The sequence below is a fragment of the Penicillium digitatum genome, chromosome 3, assembly GCF_016767815.1.
Source record: "Penicillium digitatum chromosome 3, complete sequence".
In the NCBI taxonomy this organism is placed as follows: Eukaryota; Fungi; Ascomycota; class Eurotiomycetes; order Eurotiales; family Aspergillaceae; genus Penicillium; species Penicillium digitatum.
Genome location: NC_089386.1, coordinates 1,879,972 through 1,901,448, shown reverse-complemented (window position 1 = coordinate 1,901,448; position 21,477 = coordinate 1,879,972). Strand labels below are relative to the sequence as shown.

Here is a 21,477-nt window from a genome sequence, read left to right as displayed (position 1 = left end):
ATATGAGGATGAGGTAAAAAAATGGAAGATGAAATGCCAGGGGGGGGGGGGGGGGTAAAAGGTATGCGTCTGTTCCTCGAGGTATTAGAAAATGGAACAGGCCGTCTAGGAATGTGATGTGCAAGATGTAGGATTCAAAGGAATGCGAGAGGGGTAAGCGTGGCAGAGGTAGGATATGGCGAAGAAAGGAAGGAAAGGGTTCATGGATTCGGTGACCGTGGGCCTCCAGGGTGTCCCATCGAAGCAGGATTAGGCGGGTATACGTGTTGTGGAACTGCGTCTCCGGGATACATGGGATACGGCAGCACGCCCATTCCAGACATGGCACTCATATCCTGCCATTGCGGGTAGCTTACTCCTGGTGGGTATGAGACTGAGCCTGGTATATGCATCTCAGGTGTGCCTGGTGTGCCTGGCGGGGCCATGGCACTCGCCACAGACAGAGATTGTGCAGGAGTGGTCATTCTCCGTTTGAGCTCCGTGGGGACTTGTGGGTGAAATTGATTAGGATATGAAGATCCCATTTCCAGTCCAGGATAGCTCATGGTTCGTGGTGGTGGCGGTGGGACCTGCCAAATTGTTCCGTCTGGCTGCATAGCGTATGCTGCTTGACCCATCGGCTGCGCTGGGCCTCCCATTGAAGATGCTGCAGATATCGGCGAGGGGGGTGGCAGGCCTGAGTGTATGCTCCCGGGATTCCATAAGTTGGGTGACATGTTCATCATCTGGCTCTTTCCGGCTGCCATGGTGTTCACCAGCTGCGAGCCTGGGATTGTCGTAAATTCGTCCCACGCGCCCCTCGGGTCCATCGGTTGATGTCCAGCAAAGTCTCCTGGCCCCATAGGTCGGTCTAGTTCGGATTAATCAGTCAACCAATGTGTCTTGATTCCAGTACAAAGACGATTATCCAAACCTACCTGGCGTTAGGCTCATGTTGGTTTGAACCATTCCGACGTTGTACGTTGACATGTCCTGCACGGTCGAGGTGTTCATTGGCATAGTCTGATAAGGGTAAAAAGTCTCGGCGGGGTCGGTCATCAAATTAGTCGGAGAGGAATTAATCGGGGTGGTGTTTGAGCGTTCAGTTGAGGGTGTCTCCAATCTCGAGTTTGGTCGTGATTTCTTTTCAATCGGTGGTTGCTGGTCCACTGGAAAAAACTGACAGTCCTTTCGCAATCGAATGCAGTTTTCACATCGTCCTTCCGTATCATCTGGCGCTACCAGACATCGAATCTTTCGTCGTCGACAGTGTACTGTAAAGATATAAGTAACTGACTTGGTCACATGTGAATACCAGTTCTCGAGAGGAGGGGTTGTCCGTTTCCTTTTGAACGACACACTTCCACGCTGCAAAAACGATGAAGAGAGAAAGGCAACCAGGACCAGAACGATGAGTGCTTGGGATTTTATTACTGACCACATGCGACAGAGGTTCGATGATATCCTAACTTATTGCGCTTCTTGTCACTTGTGTCCATGGCACTTTGTGAATTTGCTGTTGATGTCATTTGGTCGACAGCTATGGGCATATCTCCTCCGAGCACGGTTCTGTCGGTGTGTCGGTCGAAAGTGCATCAAAGGTCCTTGTGCGGCGAAAGGCGTGCTTTGTCAACCAACGGGCTGAGAGTACCTCGAGGCGTGATCAAAGATGAATGCGACAGGATTCCGCGCAAAGCCATCCAGACACCGCGGAAAGAGTATGACCTAGAAGTGCCTTCAGAGGATGACGCTGCTTCAATTCCCTGATTCCGATCCACATACGCCACACTGGACCAAGTATGATGTTGCGCGCGTTTCAGAACGAGGATGTTGGGCGCAAGTTAGGGCCCGGCCGTGTCTCAAAGTATAGAGGTTACTTTGCAATAGAATGACCGAGACCAAATTGTATTCCAGGTTCGGGGTCCCCAAATTCTCAAGTCTCGTAGGTGTGAATTAATCAGTGATAATTATAGTGATTCAAATGTTCGTAGGATGCCAGGGATATGGACGGGGTTAGGGCCTAGAAGTTTATTGTGGCCCAGTTTGAGATCGAGGAAGAAACCACACTAGGGGGACACGTCAACCGATAATAACCGGAACAAGATTAGTTAAGGGAGAAAGGAGAAAAGACAAGAAAAAAATGGAGTATTCAAAGGAGTGAATATGAAGTGAACGGTGTGAAGAGAAGAAGAGCAGATCGAAGATGGTAGGTATAGTCCAACCGGTAGAAGCTAATCGCGGGGTGAAACGGCCAATGGTCTTTTGGTTTTTTTTTCTTGGGAGTTTTTTGGGGATTTAATTAAATTTTCACAAGTATGTATATCACGCCGTACGTGGAACAAGGTGGCTCTCATACCAACTAAGACCAACACGGATGTATCGACTTGGCCCCAAATCAACTACAGGCCATTGTCAACGGATGATCAGTTCAGGGGTCCGCGAACAACTTCCCTTTAATGCTTTAGATTTACTACATAGGGTGTTCAATGGCGCTTAGATGGAAAATCTTTCTTGCAACAAGGTTTTCCCAATTTATCATTTTTTCTCGTCATTCTTTTTTTTTTTTGGACCTAAAGTAGCTCCTTTTTTTTTCAAATCCTGCTACCATCAGATTGGTCCTTGAATAATTTGGTAAATTTCCAATGCCCCCTGATTGCGTACTATAGACCCGGTTCTTCAAATGAAGCAGAGGCAAGGAACCATGGTCTGGGAGCCCTGACAACGGTGGAGATGTGTGGATGTGTGGATGATGGCCGCTTAAAGTGTACTACCAGTTAGGTTTAGGGCCTACAAGGATACCTGTCAATCATCGATAGACTGGGGAATATTTCCCTTCAAATCCTTAATTAGTGATTGGTGACGCGAGTTTAGGTCGGCACTCAGAACCAATAGGCTTGTTCGCTTGAGGGTTCATTAAAAAGAAACTTCTTGTCTCTGGTCATTTCAGACGCTGATCCCTATAAAGCTAGAGGGCGTCTCGAAGGCGAGATGTGAAGCTCGATCTAAGGAGGATTGACCACATGGCCTTCTGGAAGACTAGACATTCCACTATGTCCGATGGTTCTAGAGAGTACGGAGTTCTCCGTAACATGATATGAACCGAAACGAACCATCGGTTGATTTGTGCTAAAAACAGTTTCAGGGTCCATGGATGATGTGTATCCTGTTGTCAGTTCGAATTTTTTTTTTCTTAGTCCTATTTCCCTTTTGTCATATTTGGACGAAGTGGTTTGTTTAATATGGACAAACCTATATTTCTAAAAAGAAATAATAAAATCCCTGGTTTGGGGTTCGCCCCTTTTCCAGGAGCTTCATTGCTGCCATCTTTACCCAGAAAAAAAAAATTAAAAAATAGAAGAACCCCGTCAAAAGATCGGGGATAGTGGACCAATCAATGACCACGGACCTTTCTTCATGGACCCAACCACGATGTACCTTGGGTAAGAAAGCCTCTACCTAATTGTGCTAATTATGCATCTCATGCTCATAGGCGCTGTTTCAACGGGGATGATGGTGTATCTGGGGACAATTTCAAAAAAACACGTACGTGGCCCTGGTGATTTGATTCTATTACCCAAAAAAATTTAACATTGCACTTTGAAACCCAATAGACATCAATCTGCATCTACACAGCCCTGAACTACACCCAAGTAGGATAACTGTCCGAAAACCTTTTTAAAACATGACCTCCAAATTATATATTACTCCGTACGTAAATATTATACACGGAGTACAACCTTGATAGCATACGAAAGGCCAGCGAACTCACAACCTCTGCGTGGGACTGGTCAAGGTTTAATTAAGGGTTGTCTTTACGGTAGTAGCGTGTTACAAGTTGGCCTTGGCGTTCGTATGGGACTCATCTCGGGGGGGGGGGGGTTTCCTTCTGTCTCAGCTTCTATGGAGACTCATGGAAGGTTCCAAGTTGAAATGGAGAAATCACGGGGAATTCGGGCTTAATCTACTTGTAAAGTATAATGTACTTCGTATTTCTTCGGGCAATACTGTACGAGAAGTGGAGAGAAAAGGGGGCTATTATCGACTGATTCAACCGAAGAGGAAAATGTGTCAAACCCGGTGTGGGTTGGAGAATATACTGTTCTGGTGCGAGGAGGGACTGGACTGGACGATGATCTTCCTAAGTGTTGTATGGCGCATCACGTCAAAATAACCCCTCAAGGCCAATTAACGCCACCGATCACCATGCTCAGTAGGCTCTCGTGCTCTCTAAGCCACTCTGCAACGTCCTTGGCACAACCTGCCACGAGAGTCTTACGTATCATCTGTACGAAGTAGCTTCTAGCGTTTAAACCTGAGGAAATGATTCTACCATCATGTACGAAGAAAGACGACACATTGGACGTACCATCCACGCTCTAGCCCCGCCATTTAGCACAATCTGGACGACGATCGACAAGCACGGGTCTTGAGAAATGCGCAAGAGCCGAGACTAAGTCTTACGACAGAGACTCTACGAAGGTGGGTTGTGTAGAGCTGAATAACTAGCACATGTATCGTGACGCGGCAGCTGTTACCTGCGATAGATCTCGCAGTAGTGTGAGGTCGGCGACTCCGCGAGCACGGAACCAGGATAGACACGAGCATGCATAATATATTTGGTATCGCATAAAAAAACTTCCAGGGTGTAAGCAGTGTGGCAGAAAGGTCCGTAATCGATTTCGCTTGAACACAATCAGGCAAAGCTCCAACGGGTGTCGCGTCACTGTCGATCGGCCAATTGTTTAAAAGTGAGACAAGGGTCCAGCCCAGGGCTGAGCTAGATCTTGTTAATCGTAGCCAAGAGTGCAGTCAGGTGGATCGATAGAACAATCAGTTTCTTCTTAGAAGTCGCTTAACCACGTCCATACTAGTCTACTTGGGTGCATCTTCAATCTTGTTTTAATAGTTACAACATACGGAGCACAATTTCAGAAATGTCCTTAATTATTCCCTTCTGGGATTAGTAGGGAAAGCCCTTGCCAAACCCCAACTGCCGGGCTCCGCAGTAGCGTGCAGGTATACCCTATGAGTATTAGGCGCACTATGATGATCTTTCTTTGGGAAAACTGCTGATCCGATGGGATGTGCTTATATTAGGATGGTCTGTTGCGTGGCATACTTTCGGGGTTGGTGCTTTTTTGGAAAGCTTGCTCCGTAGGCCCTACCTCCCTTGGGAAGTCTTGGGAACAAGGCTTAATCAAGTTATGCAGATGATAAGATGATTTGATCTAATGTGAGACCTCTGCAGACAAGTACGGAGTACAAGTTACAGCATATGTGATCGATCTCAGGGCGTAAGACAGTACAAATAGGGTTATACGTCTGATCCCAAAGTACTTCGTACTTCGTACTTCGCCTACTCCCTCCAACAGATTTAGTAACAGAACTCCGGACGACGACTCCGTATGGCGTATAAGATCGGAGATCTCACTGGGGGCTAACAATGCAGGGACTTTATTGGTCTCTTAGCTGTGGTCCGGTTGTTTCACCCCTCTCGGGGCCCGTAACTTCATTCGGCCGTCGGCGGCCTCAAGGGGGGAGGGGGTCACCCTTTTTTAACCTGCAACTTGCCTTACGCGTCCTTCCAATGAACCCATTCCTCTCTCCATTTCACCCCTATCATGATTTTCGGCGTTTTTTTTTAAAAATTTTTTTTATTTTAATTTGGTTTTCAGCTGACGAAGAAAAGGAAGGTGGTATCCACTCTTTTCTAGCTGGGCGTTCTCCAATGGCGTCGGCTTCCCCCCCCTTCTCAACAGGCTTGGATTCATCTCTCCCCCACGGATACTCCGAGAGAAAGCCGTTGAAACCACCAAAAGGCTTTTTGCCAGTCCCTAAAAGGAGCCAATATCCATAGACTGGTTTAATGATGAACACAACTATGGAGATAGGTTTGCACGATTGTGGCCTTTCGTGTTTCGCGCTCAGTTACCCCGTCCAGTCCGTGAACTCAACCTCCAGAAATAGCTGTATGCGCAATTCTATTCATTTGCGAGATACTACCTCATTCGCTCACACGTATCACAACCATTACATCAATGGCTCTCGCTTGCCTTATTGAACAGGCGACACAATTTGTCACACGTGTTTCCCCGAACCGACTAATGATCGCATGGCACCCAACAGCAGCACACCATGCCCGAGCGAATGTTTCCTTGTCTCGGTTGCCCCGTGCGTCGATGACAATAATCTCCGACACTTGAGCTGCGTCTGGGCCTTGCAACAAGTTCGATTGCGGCGCCGGGGTGGAGGGGAGGGAGTCCAACGAAACATTTTTGTATCGATAAGAGTTGTGCAGAGGATGGCCTGGTAGACGTGTGTACGTGGGCACGGGTCTTGTAGGCTGAATTTCATCTTTCTCGCGGTCGGATGGCTTGTGAGAGACGACCCCCAACGGTGGACAGCATTCATGGGCGGAGATAAAGCGCACATCATACGTGAGGGGGAAAGAAACCGTAGTTGAAACTCCTGCACTGTCCGCGTCTTTGATCGAGAATGACATGGATGCCACAGCAGGTGTAATACCGTTGTTATTGGGAGGGTTATAATCACTGACTGACAGAGTCAAGTCTTCGATAGTGACAGTGTGTGTCGCACTGGACTCTGGATTCTCCGTTGGGAGTGTAAAGGCTTTTGCTGTGATGTCTCCCAGGCCTAGCGGTGTCGATTCAATCGCGAGCTTGGCGCCCTGCTTGATTCGAGGCCTACTCGAAATCTGCGGAACCTCTTCAACTTGGAGTTCAAGCCATCCACACTTGAATAATTTCCGCGTGCTCTCATCGCGGGGTATCATGTCGCTGCTGATCCACCCCATGCACGTCTGAGCTCCCTTTGAACTAGACAAGACACGTCCGACAATGCATGCTTTGCTCCACCAACTCCGTTCGCTATAAACGAACCCTCCATAGAGGTTGGCAATTGAGCCTAGTTGATCCAGTGCATCTACGTCGTTCTCAAGCAGCGTCGCCATGAGAAGGTGACTAATCGCATCTCCAGGTATCACGAACCCAGAGAGCAAGGAGCGCGAGATCCAACCTAACCGTTTGGACTGTGGACCAGAGTTACAAAGCTTGACCCGTCGGCGGCAGGGGTTTCGTGCACACAAATCGTCTTTGGTCAGTAACACCTCCTTGGATATTTTTTCCTGCCCCCATCTGTCATCGACGACTAAGACGGGCAGAACTGGATTGTTTGGATCGCCAAGTTTAAGCTCCATGGTAGCTCTTAGTGCAGCCAATTTTGGCCATCCAATGTTTTCTGCGAAGACATACAGACCCTCCAGTTGCTGCCGAACGTGTGAAGAACTCAGTTCGCAGTCCCAGGCAGATTGTAGATCCGCAACATGGAGCGAGCTACGCCGAATAATGCTTTCAAGCAGTGAGAACCGATGACTTTTCCCAGGCGGCTTGGTGGTCGAGCCACTCGGAGATAGCCCTGAATGTGGCGTCGGGCAAGTGAAATGAAGACTGTTGAGGAACCGGCGCACAACGATCAGATCCCAGTTCAGCTTGCCTTCTCGCAATTTCTCGAATTGTGCAAGCTCATGCATCGTGATGTGACCACCTTGCGGATCATGCAACATGCCAACTCGGACGAACGCGTCCAAGCGAAGAAGCAACTCAGCAGAGAGAAGCATCTGGATCAGCAACCACTTTCGCTCCATCCCAGACCTGACCAAATCATTCTGCGACAATTTTTCATTACTTGAAGTGGGATCCAGACAGGCTCCATCGCCATGCTGGGATGTCTCCCATAAGACCTGCCCTGCCCGAAAGCGCCATTCGGGGAGACTGAAATTAATCCATGCTCCGGGGGTGGCCAGCACGATTGCCAAAGTTTTGATCTGAGATTTGACGCTTTGCGGATGACCCTCTATGATGTCAGCAGGTGGAGGGTGAGGATGTAGGAATTGTGTATGTAAAATGTCGTGCAACTCGCGCGGACTTTCAATATCCAAAATTGTCTTCCTGGATCCCTCTTTGAGCATTTCATATCGATAATTGCGCAGATGTTCCAAACGTTGCACTAGAGATCGCATATTGATATCTCGAACTCCAATGCGCTTCCAGGCCTCGGGGCCTTCACAGATGAGTCTACATCGATCGTGAACGGCACCACTTTGACACTGTGAGTACGGTTTGTTATATCCCTCCATTAAATCGAACGCCTCCATTGCCGCCATGGTAGAGACTTGTTCTAAACATGGAGGTTTCCTTGGGGCTTCGGGTCCGGTGTATCGGATCGTGTCAGCCACAGGCAATTCAAGAAAGTGCCGGAAACCGACGGTGCCAGGCTCTTTGCCATTTTGGGACAGCATGTTCGGTACTTCGAAGATCCCAATATCAAACGTTGCCCTATTGGTAGCGTCTGTTCGGCGCCAGTCAAGGACTTGGGTCGGAACGCCGCCTCTGACAGCCCAGTCGTCTGGCAGCGGCAGATGAGCATGAAGTGTGCTCAGAGTAAAGGTTGCATGGGGCAGCGGCTTGCGATCCCACATATGTTGTATTACTGGGTTCTGCTCATCCCAAGGAAATATCACCTCGGGATACCATCGACCATGCTTGCCTTTCTCCAGAAGAAAGTGAGGTGCTCCAGACAACAATGCCTTGATGTCTTTTGTCGTGAGTTTTGATGCCTCTGGGGGGCAGGGGTTGGCGCCGGGCAAGTTGTGTTTTGATTTGCTTGCCATCTCCAATCTGGATTCGAGAAGATCATAGATATTTCCAGGTTGCGTTGGCTCACAGTGTGCCTCTGCTGCGGGAGAACCGTGCCTAGGAGAGCCAGGGGGATCTTTGCTGTCATCTCGCTGGCCACTACTCACTCGTCGTAATTTAGGTAGCGAGTTCGCTTCACTCAAACATGTCTGTTCCTTATCCTTTTTCGCCATGAGCTAGCTGTTGCAATAACAAAATAGACTTTCTTACTTGTGTTGTGAATGGAAAAGGTATGTCAGAACTACCGCTGTGCTTTCGAAATAGGTTTCGGAGTCCCCCGTTTTTGTTTTGATCATCTTGGTGACAGTCGGGAATATGGCGATGTGATGATGACCTTTCGAGTGTGTTGAGCTCATTTTGGGCAGTAGAAGGTGCATCTAAGGAACGACGTCGGCCAAATAGGAAAGACATCAGAGCCCCTGGGGATGCAAATGTTGAATCTCCTAAATGAATACAATACCTTGAGAAAATAAAAGATCAAGAGATAAGAAAGAAAAAAAAAAATCAGAACTATATGCGGAGTGCTGATCTCGGCTCCTCGGTTCGTGAGATGACTCTGGAACCGGCAAAGCGGTAAGTGGGTGAGAGCCGAGATTTTTCCACGAATGCACAAAGATGACGTTGCGGTGAATTGGTGTATCCTAGACTGATATTGAAAACATGAAGAATTGGGGAGGTTTAGGAGGTGAGGGAGGTTTAGGAGGTTAGGCTGAGATTTGGGAAGTAATGACGTCTTACGAACAAGAGCATCGTACCATCTACAAATTTTTTTTTAAGGATAACACACAAAAGCAAAACCTTACTTCTTTACATTCTTCTCGGTATCTGATTTCAACACAAGCGACACAAAGAGCCTCAAACATCTCTCATGCACGAGGGCTGATCCTCGTTGGACATACACCAGAAGGACTTTGCGTGTACATCGGAATTGTCTTTTTGGTTTGTCCAGGTAGGGCTGATTACCACTTCTCTCATTCTCTCGTTAGGAAATCAAGTTCTCATTTTATCATCAAACTTCTGCGCTAATGGACTCCCTATCGATTGTGCTCTTTTTGTTTACGAGTGCTGGTGGAAAAATTCAAGAACAGTCTTATATCCACGCTCGTACTCCTTGCGCACCTCAGGGCTCTCCAAGTCCGATCGTGCAGCCATCCAGCCATGAATCTGAGTTGGGAAAGTCTCAACGTATTTAGGGCCCTTCAAGTTGGCCTCAAAGTCCTTGATGTCTTGGGCAGGTTCGTCTTTCGAGGCGAGCAGCACCATGGGGATGTTCACGGCCTTTGCATCATTGGCGTCGACCATAGCCGGGTGGCACTGTGCGGCCGCTTTGAATAATTTGTTATCAGCGCCGGAAGACAGGGAGGCGATCTTGCCGCCCCAGCAGAAGCCCAGGATCGACCAGGACTGGAAGTTGTCGCCAGGGGCTAGCTTGTTGCCTTCGGCGACGATGCTGGGGATCTTGGAGAGAGTTTTGGGTGGCACGGCCTTGGTTGAAAAGAAGTTGCCCAGCTTCTCCTTGTGTTCCTGGGTGGTAGGGGGATACCACGAAATATCGGCGGGGCTACCCTCGAAGAAGTCGGGAATGAACACGCGGTATTTTTGGTCGGTCGATGTAGCGAGGATGTCGGCACCTTGGATTGTCTGGTCAAAGAAGCCGAAGATGTCTGCATGTCGCGCAATTGTATCAGTGAATGGTCGGGTTGCAATTTCTTATGAGAAAGTGAGTGACTGACCATACACGACCAGGATAGCCTTGGTGGCCGATTCTGGGCCGGTGACGTCTAGAATCGATCTCGTTAGCTCAATCGTGAGAGTTCAGCGAAAGTCGGAACACACAGGTTTTCAGGCCATTGATGGTCTTGTATTCTCCCTTGGGCTGATAGCCCTTGGATACAACAGGAGGGATTCTGTGCACGGTGATGGTCAGCTACAAGTAGTTGGGGCATCACCGGATGCAACGATTCTAAGGGTCACAAACGAGCAACATGCTTTGCTGATTCCAGACATGGCTGTAGAGAAGCAGACTTGGGATGAAAGGGGAGATGGTAGTACGGTATTGGTTGCAAGCAACGGTCTTCGGACGGTCAGAAATGGCCTCTATTTCGTTCGGGGGCAATCAGGACCAGAGAGGAACATACAAGCTACAATTTAGTTCTGAATCGAAAGCGAAGTTGAAGAAAATAGGCCTGGGGGTAGAGAGGGAACTCGGAATGCTAAGAGGAAAAACGTTGAAGTGCTGTACCCCGCCATTCGACGTCATCGGAGAAACACTCGGCAATTCAAGGGAATGCAACCCGGTGTAACTACAGAAGTATCAAGGCTGTTTAGCTTGTCCTCTGTTTAGTAGTTTTCGATTTTTTGAGGGATTGATTTCCTATAACCTTTTTTCATTGAGTCTGTTTGGTCGGCGGTTATAGCCACGGGGTAATTGATCTATATGGACATTTGTGGCCGAACCACAGCCGAGGTTAAATGTCATATTTGTCAAGACGAGCAGACAAAATGGTGCTACAACCGATTTGAAATAAAATATCAATTTGAAATTATATTTTAGCAATTTTTTTCGAAAGCCGGGGTACTGGGTGAGCTTGTGTAGCGAAAGACTCATGGAACTTGATACCTATTTCCTGCAGTCACAGCGAAGAAGTATTACAAACATCACCAGGTCTTGAGACCACCTCATTTATGTACCCACCGGTTTCACCGCAGAAATTGTCACACTGGATACCTACAGCTTCATGAGCTTCATGAAAGCCCAAGGGCGATGAGGACAGCAAACCAAACCGGTCCGATTTTGATTTGATAGATTAGCACGATGCGAGAGAAAGTTGTCGTCTCTTCCAAATTCTTACACCAAGGCAACACACAGCGCAAGCAGATCCACTGTTCGAATCTTGCTGTAAGGGAGGATCAGCGATCGAAATATGCTCGTGGGGGAGTTCTCATCGAGAGAGGGGGAAAAGTTCCAAAAATATAAATGCCGAGACAGAGAGACTCTAGCTTGGGATTCTAGACCAACCTTGGAATAGAAGGAGAGATCCGTGCCCTATTACCTTTGTTGAGTGTGAGACCCATGTGTTAGCGTATTATGGTCGATGTACAGAATAGCCTAGACACGTTAGAAAGGTCACAAGCAATATGTGGGCTCTGAAATCCACCTACGCCGAGACATACCCATCGATCATGCAGCAAACTCATGGCTGCAGATCTCCCGTGAGAAGTAAATAGTCAACCTTCCACGAAACGCCATTTCCGAGGACGATCGTGAACGCCAGCCGTGAGCCTCACCGAAGCCACACCGGCAAGAGCCGATGCAGGCGACACTGAGGCGTTCACGACCAGCCAGGTGGATCCTTGCGCGTTGTCCCATCTAGACAGTACCTAGGAGTCGCTTTTAAAGAGAGGAACGACTAATCGGCTGTGAACCGTAACATAGTGCGCCTCGAGAAAAGGCTGTGTGAGGTCAATTAACGGGGAACCCAAACAAAGGAGGGGGGCTACCGATTGTTGATAATCAACTGATCATCACTGATATGAACCTTTTGGGGTAGGCGATGTGCGGCTATCTACGCGGTGGAAGGATGTGAAAGCTATCGAATTGTCGACTTCCTTTCGGCATCTTAGACAAATCAGGGTATCTAGTGAATGTCAGAATACTGCATGGAATGTATAGAATGTACAGCTGTGGACAAATGCCCTGTCTGCCACTCACTAGACACAGCTAGGGTAGAGGTATGCAGTTCCCGAGAATGTGACTCGCCTACCTCTCGCATGTCTAGGACTTCTCCCCCTTTTCTGTTCATTGCTTTTTTCCCTCCTGTTTTTTTTTGTATTTTTCTTTTGAGGGCACTGTGGGGGGGTTTTAAGCCCAGCTTGCTACGGAGGACCAAATACGGGGGAATTGTGAACCAGATCGTGAGATTAAATCCCATGCGCTGGTGAATATGTCTCAGCTGTATCAAGGAGCTTCAGCCATCCGCACATTCTATGCATAGATGGCACCAGCCTCTGCGGAGTACTCGGGGCATATCTTCAAACCATGTGATTATTAAGTTTGCGGCAGATCAGCTCTATCAAGTTTGGTGTTCGGTTGAGCTGTACACTCCGCACGGGGTAGGGAGCACATACTACTCTGTACAGTGATGGACATCGATCGACAGGGCATGCCCTTCCCCCCCTTTTTCCCTACATAAGCATCTGCCACGTCCGTGCAGCAGGCAACGAACGAGAGGCCTCTGTAAGTTGATTGGAGGATGAGATATCTATCGGGACTGAAGCGAGGTTCTTGTGTGGAGTGCTCGAGACCTGGCATTCCGCCACCCAACCTACAAAAGTATTTAGATCTTCCAACATATGGAGGGAAACCCGAGGGAGTGGATGCTGGAGGCGATTGGCTTTCGGGGGGTGAGAGAATAACGGGTGTGTCAAGTTGACCTTTTACGGCCTGAGCCAACCTTGAAAAGTAACAAAAGCGAAAAAAAAGAGGAAACGAATGGAAGTTCCCATGGCCGGTGAACCCGGGGGACCAATCAAACCGACCTTCTACTTTAGAAAAAGTGAAAAAAAAAAAAAAAAAAATTAGAAAAGTGCAGATGACCACCAGAGGCATAGATTATAGTCTCGAGGAAATACGGAGTGCTCCGTATGCCGTAGGATGTTGTATGGTCTACGATCTACCTACAACATACAGTCTACTCCGTAAGTAGATTATCTATTCTTAAAAAAAAGGAAATTTACCAAGACACAAAAAGATCAAACGATTAAAAAATCAAGACTTACTAAATTGCGCGATCATGCTTTTAGCTAACGAATGGCCGGTCAGGCAGCTCGCTTCCCTCTGCCTTCTGTACAGTCTTCTCGTATTCTGGCCATTCCGGTCTTGTCCGTGCGTTGACATCTTGGTCTCCTTATTGGACAGGAATCCTATTGTGATAGTAGAAAAGTATGGGTCCATTTCACAATTTTACTCTTTTTACTGTTTTTTTTTTCCTTTTTTTTCTTTTTTTTTTTTAAAAAAAAAAAAACCAAATTGAAATTTCCATCTTTCTCTCAATAATAGCCGGGTCCATTCCTGCTAGCACAGGTTCTCTCCGGAGTCTCTACACTAGCGCCCTTTTTTTTTTTTTTCACGCGATCAGTCCGGACGCAAGGGATTTCCCTCGAGGAAGAAGGGTTCTTTTTTTTTTCTTTTCGTGTCTAGCTATAGAGTAGATACTCTGTATCCATACTTCAAGTCAGTTACTTGGTATATAGAGTGAGTGTCGACAGAACGAAAGAAAGTAAAATAACCCCCCCCAGAGACTAAACTTATATAGATTTTATATCCACAGATATCAAGATGAAAGAGAAATCGAAAAATCCCCGTAAGAAAGGCAACAATTCGGAAGAGCCAACCGGGTGATGTTTTTCTTAGCTGTCAACCACGTTCTCTGACCCCTCTGTATTTCGTCTGTTTCGCCCTTTTTTTTCGCCTTTTTTCTCTTTTAATGTATGAGTTCTGTTTTTATTATACCATTCCTTTCCCCACGGTGGCCACCTGGCTAGACCCGTGTCGACTCCATTCCCCCAAAGAGAAAAATCAATCTTATTTACTTTCCTTGACTTCCGTTAGAACTCCTGACTCTCTTATTAGAACACCTCCCCCGCGCTTGCTATCGCCTCCTAACGCCACGGTCCTTTGCCCACCCCCCACATCTCTCTTCCTCTCAGCTTCACTTCTTGAGTGTTTCAACTTCTCATTTCTCCCCGAGACCATGTACTACACGCGCTTTCGTCGACCGTGATAATCTCACTTTTTCAATCCTTTTTTTTTTTTTTTTCCTGGATCTATTTTTGCAGTCACTTGATTTCGAGAGTGCTCTAGTCCTTCTAGAAATTCCCCTATTTCTCGGGAGAACCTGAGTCCTGCGACTCTCTCTATATTTCGATCGCGAGCCCCAGCGATCGACGATCGCCCCTCCTGGATTCTACCTGCCCTTCCGGGGGCGTACCTGGCGATCGAGATTGGGCTTTGAGCGGATCGTCTTTCGGCCAGCTCACCAGCATCAACGACCCCGAATTCTACGTAGGATTGAGGGATCCATCCGCCAATCTGGCTACCCTAGCAGTACCGGCGGGAATGGGGACAGCGTTAGACGCACTGTCAGCCCCGCCGTTGAACATTCGTCGTCCGGCGGCACCCACATTACCCAGCTTTGAGCTCCCACCACCGCCGTTCACGTTGGGTACGGCCGCGGCTGCACCCAAGTATGCCGGACACTCCACCCACCCCCCAGTCTCCCACGCACCAGTGAATGTGAGCGTGGGGAACCTCCTAACGCCACCCGCCACAATTCAAACAGGGGAGCACGCCACACCCCAACCCTTGGCCCCATCAACTGGCGCGTCCTCCGAGCTTCCGCCGGCATATTGGTCAGGAGCCAATCCATACGGACAGTCCTGGGGGTCCGGGGTAAACCCATATTCAGCTCGAAGTTCCTTTTCGCCATCCGGCATGCAGCGCTCATCCGTAATATCACCGCCGACGACGGATGGGTTGCCGCATCCATATGAAGGTCCGACATTATCTTACCAAGCTTTACCCGCCCCGTCTACCATGCCTCCCTCCGCGTCCCAACCTGCTATGGCCATGTACCACGGTGGACCCGCTACATCCCCCGCCCCACTGCCATCCAATGATCCATATGCACCCAAACACCAGCACATGTATGCCGCTTCTCCTCCCATGCACAGTCCCCACCAGGCCGGCTTTTCTTCCATGTATGGCCCCGCAGGGCTTGGCATCCACCCTGCAGGGAGAATGCCTGTTCACAGTCCATCAGCAGGACAGCCCCCGTTGGGATATCCCCGCCAACCATGGCCCTCATATTCTCTCCCGGCGATGAACGGTCCCGTCATGACCAACGTACACAGCCCCGGTGGGCCCATGTCGATGATGGGTGGGTTGCAACCCGGGCTTCTACCAGGATTCAACAGTGGACATGTCGCCAGCTCTCAACATTTATATGGTGGCCATGCGCCACCGCACGGCATGTCCGCCCCCGCGGCGGACCGACCTTTCAAATGCGACCAGTGCCCCCAGAGTTTCAACCGCAATCATGACCTCAAACGCCATAAGCGCATTCATTTAGCCGTGAAGCCTTTCCCCTGCTCGCACTGTGACAAGAGCTTCTCGCGCAAGGATGCTCTCAAGGTATGTATCGGCGATCTTGTGTAACAACTGCCGCACACTGACTTTTTTAACCCACAGCGACATATCCTTGTGAAAGGCTGTGGAAAAGACGGCGACTCGGACGCGAATAGCAACCAAACTGGGGCCGATATCAAGGGTGAAGGGCGGAGTGAGGACGGCAGCCCCCTTCTCAATGGACGAGTTTGAATCGTGTTCCGGCCTTCCCGTCTGTGACACTTTCGTCCTTGCTGCGACGTTATTCCCCGAACATTCACCGCATATTTCTGGGGTTAAAGTTTGGAGACATTGTATGTATCTACCGAGGCATTGGGAGTCGGGGTTTCTATCGGATTTTGATTTTGGTTTTTTTTTTTTCTTTTTATTTTGAGCTTCGGCGAAAGGTTTTTGATTTGGGCATAATGGGAAGGTCTGATCTCTGCTTTTTTTTTACCCCTTTTTTTTCTTCTATCCGGATTTATGTCTATTATATGTGCTTATCGGACTCATGTGTGACGTGTGTACCTATCCTGCTTCTGTGATTTAAAGCGATTAAGCGAACTGTTAATGGGATGGGCAACGTCGGTATATAAACCAAGCATCAATCATGATATGGAAGACATCCCGAGCAACTCCAATCAAAGAATGCAAATCGTCTTAATTTTTGTAACCAAATATAGTCCAAGCCACGTTTTGCTACTCAACCGCCATTGGTTACGTATCTGGGTCCATTGAGTCCGTCAGACCCATGGCTGAACCCCCATCTCAGCCACTTGCTAGGTAGCCACATGGCTGTCTTATTCTAATTAAACCACGGGTGATGGGTGAATCTGGGTATTCAAATGGGGTTGCCTCCATCGGGATAGATCTTATGATCTTCCATTTTGTGTTTTCGGGGGGAAAAGGTGTTGATCTCCTATTGTGATCTGAAATAGGCATCATTGTGTTGACCCATTACGAAAACCAAGGAACGAGCCTCCGTTCAAGTAGAGGATCGCCATCTTTCTTTGATCTTGGAGAAAACCACATGTCTTTTACTTGAGCATGGCATTCTCCGCGGTATCCCGTTAAAGCCCCCCCCCCCCCCTTTTGCTATAAATTGGTAGGGCCGCCAAAGCCCATGGGGTCGGTCAAGCTACATCCTGGCACCTTGTGCAAGTCGAGATATATCCCACTTCCGTTCGATCTTCCCCTCCCATTGATAGTGAATGGACGTCCGTTTTTCCGCCGAGTTCTAGATTTATACCATCATGCTTCCACTGTTCTTGGTATGTGCTCTGCTAGCACAACAGACTCTAGCATTCTCTAGTCAGCACAGGAACACCGAGAAACCCTTGCCATATCTCCTCCGTGCCGGCAGGGACTCTCACAAGGGGAGCTACCAGATACCTAGCGCTGTGCAAAATGGAACAAGCAAGGCTCAGTTTGACATCCAAACGCCAGCAGGCACTCTTGATATAGACACCCTCTTCCGTCTCGATGCACCCCAGATAGATCTAATCAATAGTTCCGTGTTCGACTGGTGGTATTTTGATGCCGTCTCGGAGACAAACCCAGATGATTCTCTAGTCGTCACATTCTTCTCCTCGTCTGCGGAAGCCTTTCCATTCCTCGATACGAACGAAACCTCTGTGCTCAGCGTTTGGCTATGGGCTTCGTTCGCCAACGGCACCGTCTTTACCGATTACGTCCCGGCAACTGCGGCTACTGTGACTGGGCTAGAGGCCGAGGGCACTAACAGCTCCGGCGAGTGGTCCTCCACGGGCTTTAGCTGGGTTGCCCTCACAGAGAATCTATCTCAGTATGAGATAATCATCTCCTCCGAGAAGCTCCAGGTCGAAGGGCGGCTTACTCTGACTTCGGTAAGTAGTGACCTGCAAGGCAGAAACAAGCAGCTTGCTGAATTTGCCCCGCAGCAAGTACCGCACCATCTGCCCTGCGGAGTTCAAGCAAAGCGGTCTGTACTTGAGATTGCGCCTCATCTCGGATGGGTCAATCTCATACCCGACGCCATGGCTGAGGTCGACATGAAGATCCACGGATCGACGCTGAAGTTCCGAGGGCCTGGGTACCATGACAAAGTAAGTGACTTGACCGCCTGACCCCCGGACAGGAAGATTGAGAAAGATTCAGCTGACCGGGTTTACAGAATTGGTCTGATCGGCCCTTTACGGACTCTGTCCGCAGCTGGTACTGGGGTCACGGCCGTCTAGGGCCATACTCGATTGTGTGGTTCAGTTACCTCGCGATTGATGACCAATTCAACACCACGTATGTGAGTAGCTACGTTGCCAAAGATGGAGAGTTGCTCATATCGGCCTGTGACCCCTCTATCCTGACTGTGAGGCCGATTGGTAGTCCAGGGACTACTGGTGGGCGATATCCGCCACGCGTGGGTGATTTACCTGAAGGATTTCGATTGGTTTTTGACCTCGGAGAGGCAAACGGGCAGTTGAAAGTTAATATCTCGGTGCGAACAGTTGTCGCAGGGAATGGAAAAGATTATATGCGATGGACAGGAGACATGGTTGGGGAGGTAATCGAGTCTGAGAGCCATCAACCACAAGACGCCGGTGGTAGTGGCCCCAAAAAAGAAACGAGACAACGTGAAGTACAATCATCTTCTCAGTCATCTCTTGTTGGTGTTGCGGTTTTAGAGCAATTTGCTATGGTGGAATAGAAAATGTGGAAGATGGGCTTTGTTAGAGAAAGTCACAATATGTTCATAGGAAATATACCAAAACGATGGGCTTGAAATGAATCCAACTTATATAAAAGAAAGAAATGGAAGTCCAACGGCGCGAAGGGAAAGAGGAACCCAAAATAATCCACGTCAGACGACATGAGAAATTTGAACGAAAGAGATTGGAAGAAATGAGGATGGTCGAAACATTACTGAGCAAGTTGCTTAAATTTCCACTCTTTGACCAGACCCCGGTAATCCTCCGGACCATATGACTGGAAGCACTGGGCCAGCAAGCCATGCTTGCGCTGAGGTGACAGGCCCAACTCTCTTAGCATCAGATCAACATATGGGATCGCGTCAAACACGAAGTCGGGGTTTCGCCGTCCGAATCCTCCCGGGTATCGAAATTTGCCGAATTCAGTAAAGAGAGCAGTTTCCCAGGCAAGGTCGATTTGGGATGTATCTTCTGTCTTGAGATCAGAAATAGCACGCACGGCGAGTGGGCAGCTTTCGCGTGTAGCTGGGGTCAAATTGCCCTTGAAATAAGCTGAAATCCATAGTGCCTGGGTCTGAGCAATCAGTGTGGTGTTGATGGTCATGGTGATACCCATGAACGCCAGAGAGCGTTCCTTCACCAGCGAAAGTGGGACCATAAACTTCGCCAGTCGGAAGGGATGCGGTACAGCCGCCTCGGACTGGTCGTTTAAGGGTGTGTAGTGGGGGTTCGGCGTTGGTTGATCACGCAGTCGGGGGAATCGGCGCAAGATCTCTTCATCCGCTTCTTTAACCAGGATTTCACTCAGCGGATCCACACTCCAAGGGAATCCCAGCTCGCGGTCAATCCCTTCCGGCAGGAACTTGAGGTTTGGCGTGCAACGCCAGCCCGTCGAACAGATAAGTGCTGAAGATGGCAGAGTATCACCCGAGGACAGATGAACAGTGTGATCTGAGAGACGCTCTAGATCCGCGATGTGCACCCTGATAGTGCCATCCTGGATCAAATCAAAGAAATTGGTCGGATAATTCAGAATGCTTAGCGAGGAAGCGATCCAAAAAGGGCCCACCCAAGGCTTCAACTTCTTCGTCTCCGGGTGCTTGTCGTACCCATTCAATTGCACGACATCATTGGCGAGAATAGCCCAGAATGTGTCCACGATCTTACGACCCAGCCAGGTACCATGCATGAAGCTGCGAACACCAGTATACCCATCAGCCTCTCCCCAGATACATGGACTGAACCAGGTCAGTAAACGTGTCGTGACCAGTTTTTCCAGCCACCTTTTAAAGGGCGTCACGTAGGGAGGAACCATCCAAACCGGTCCATGGCCGGACTCGCGAATGATCCAGTCTACTTTCATACCTGCCGTGGCGCAGGCATAGGCCGCATCCCAGGCTGACTTTGTCCCGCCAAAAACGGTTGCGCGCTCTCCAGATTGAAGCACTGCATCTTGATACTGCAGTAGATCGCGACAGTGGAAAACCGGCGCACCAAAAAGCTCCTGGTCCTTGAACGTAGGCAGGTATGCCTGTGACGTGATACCAGTGGCCACAATCATCTTCTTGGTATCGATTGTTGTCGTATCCGCTCCGTGCGACACGCTCAACTGCCAAGTTCCGTCCAAATTGTGTCGTGCGCTTTCCACATGGTGCTCCAGTCGAATACAATCGGCAAAGCTAAAGTGTTGTACATAGGCCTCCATGTACTTTTGAATTACATGACCCGGAATATGCTGTCCCGGCTTGATACCAAATGTCGCTTCGTCCATAGGAAAGTCGCTATACTCATACGTGCCCAGCATATTGTTGGACTTGAGGCCTTTGTATAAACGATGCTTAGCCCAAACTCCACCAACAGAGCTCGCAGCTTCTAGCAAGAGCACACTGTGGCCGGGATTGACCTCTCGGTAGGTCTTGATGGCGGAGAGTCCACTCCAACCTATTGGTAGCGAATGTCAGCGAAATAGTTTGCCTTAGTGAAGTCTCAACTTACCTGCGCCTACCACCACAAGATCCACGGCCTCCATTTTTGAAGAGTCCCTCACTTTCTTTTTTTGAAGGAGTAGAATATAGCCGATTGCGCGACCAGGATTGAGGCACGAGTTTATGTACAAACAAACACCAGCGACACCAGACTACCGGAAACGAAGGAATGAGTGACTACTAATAGTATTAGCGTCACGTACTTTGTTGAGAGAAAGAGAGAGAGGGGGGGGTATTAATTTCAGCCCTTGCTGTTGCGAGGCAAGATGGAATGGTGGGACTATTAAGTTAGCTCACCTAGAAAAGCCTACCAGTCTCCACAAACTTCAGCATCCTTTGTAATTCCCGAGAGATCGTGGAGAAGAACCCGAAACATTTAAAGGGAGATCTCAAGCTGATGATTCTATAACGGTATAATTATAGCTACGAAATACCCGTAGACCTCGTCCCAGATCTAGACCTATCTGGGTAACAGACTACTACCTGGCATGCACTTGTGTACTTTGTACTCTGTAGATTCTTTAGTGTTACCAGGAACTCTTCCAGAGAATTCGTAATATCACTGAATTTTTTTTTTTTTTTTTATTAGCTTTGCTCCGTCGTTTGACTATTTTAGCCCTGCTGTCCAAGCGTGGCTAGGCCCAGGATCGTCGGTTCTTCTAACCTTAGGTCTTCATTTCAACGGCTTTCAGGGTAGGCAGGTTGGGAAGTGTAGACAAAACTCCACTATAATTTTAGATAGGTTTGGACACAGGGTGGCTGGCGTTTGGATTTGCTAGTTTTGTATCAGAAAAGGAAACCAAAAGTCGGGACCAACAAATGCAGGTGGCCTTTTACTCGGTTGGTATCTCAATCCGACTACAGGCTGTTGTCCAGGAAAACCGATTAATTCAATGCACATCTTTTGACACGAATACAACTTTGTACAAGGCTCACACTCGCCGCTTGGG

The 21,477-nt window shown here is 48.7% G+C and overlaps 7 protein-coding genes across 7 annotated transcripts; 2 read left to right on the top strand and 5 right to left on the bottom strand.

Annotated features, from left to right (window-relative positions):
* Nucleotides 1-200: 200 nt before the first annotated feature.
* Nucleotides 201-1,508, bottom strand: Pdw03_8225 (Fungal transcriptional regulatory protein, N-terminal; the record flags this gene model as incomplete). The annotated part of the gene is made up of 3 exons (XM_014677881.2): nt 201-850; nt 918-1,253; nt 1,418-1,508. The coding sequence occupies 3 exons, from the start codon at nt 1,506-1,508 to the stop codon at nt 201-203; spliced, it is 1,077 nt and encodes a 358-aa protein (XP_014533367.2).
* Nucleotides 1,509-6,009: 4,501 nt separating this feature from the next.
* Nucleotides 6,010-6,793, bottom strand: Pdw03_8224 (G1/S-specific cyclin Pcl5; the record flags this gene model as incomplete). Its single annotated transcript, XM_066101901.1, has 2 exons — nt 6,010-6,032; nt 6,082-6,793. 2 exons carry the CDS (start codon nt 6,791-6,793, stop codon nt 6,010-6,012), a joined length of 735 nt encoding a protein of 244 aa, XP_065956984.1.
* Nucleotides 6,794-7,284: 491 nt separating this feature from the next.
* Nucleotides 7,285-9,104, bottom strand: Pdw03_8223 (G1/S-specific cyclin Pcl5; the record flags this gene model as incomplete). Its single annotated transcript, XM_066101900.1, has 3 exons — nt 7,285-7,413; nt 7,466-8,854; nt 8,904-9,104. The coding sequence occupies 3 exons, from the start codon at nt 9,102-9,104 to the stop codon at nt 7,285-7,287; spliced, it is 1,719 nt and encodes a 572-aa protein (XP_065956983.1).
* Nucleotides 9,105-9,749: 645 nt separating this feature from the next.
* Nucleotides 9,750-11,891, bottom strand: Pdw03_8222 (Dienelactone hydrolase family protein; the record flags this gene model as incomplete). Its single annotated transcript, XM_014677879.2, has 8 exons — nt 9,750-10,357; nt 10,427-10,474; nt 10,530-10,600; nt 10,672-10,767; nt 10,832-10,906; nt 11,546-11,590; nt 11,747-11,802; nt 11,856-11,891. 8 exons carry the CDS (start codon nt 11,889-11,891, stop codon nt 9,750-9,752), a joined length of 1,035 nt encoding a protein of 344 aa, XP_014533365.2.
* A 2,920-nt stretch (nt 11,892-14,811) lies between these two features.
* Pdw03_8221 (Zinc finger, C2H2-type/integrase, DNA-binding) lies at nt 14,812-16,071 on the top strand (the record flags this gene model as incomplete). Its single annotated transcript, XM_014677878.1, has 2 exons — nt 14,812-15,885; nt 15,943-16,071. 2 exons carry the CDS (start codon nt 14,812-14,814, stop codon nt 16,069-16,071), a joined length of 1,203 nt encoding a protein of 400 aa, XP_014533364.1.
* Nucleotides 16,072-17,111: 1,040 nt separating this feature from the next.
* On the top strand, nt 17,112-18,541 carry Pdw03_8220 (Hydroxyneurosporene synthase; the record flags this gene model as incomplete). Its single annotated transcript, XM_014677877.1, has 3 exons — nt 17,112-17,723; nt 17,778-17,942; nt 18,011-18,541. 3 exons carry the CDS (start codon nt 17,112-17,114, stop codon nt 18,539-18,541), a joined length of 1,308 nt encoding a protein of 435 aa, XP_014533363.1.
* Nucleotides 18,542-18,753: 212 nt separating this feature from the next.
* Nucleotides 18,754-20,571, bottom strand: Pdw03_8219 (Flavin-binding monooxygenase-like protein; the record flags this gene model as incomplete). The annotated part of the gene is made up of 2 exons (XM_014677876.1): nt 18,754-20,483; nt 20,538-20,571. The coding sequence occupies 2 exons, from the start codon at nt 20,569-20,571 to the stop codon at nt 18,754-18,756; spliced, it is 1,764 nt and encodes a 587-aa protein (XP_014533362.1).
* Between the last annotated feature and the right edge of the window lie 906 nt (nt 20,572-21,477).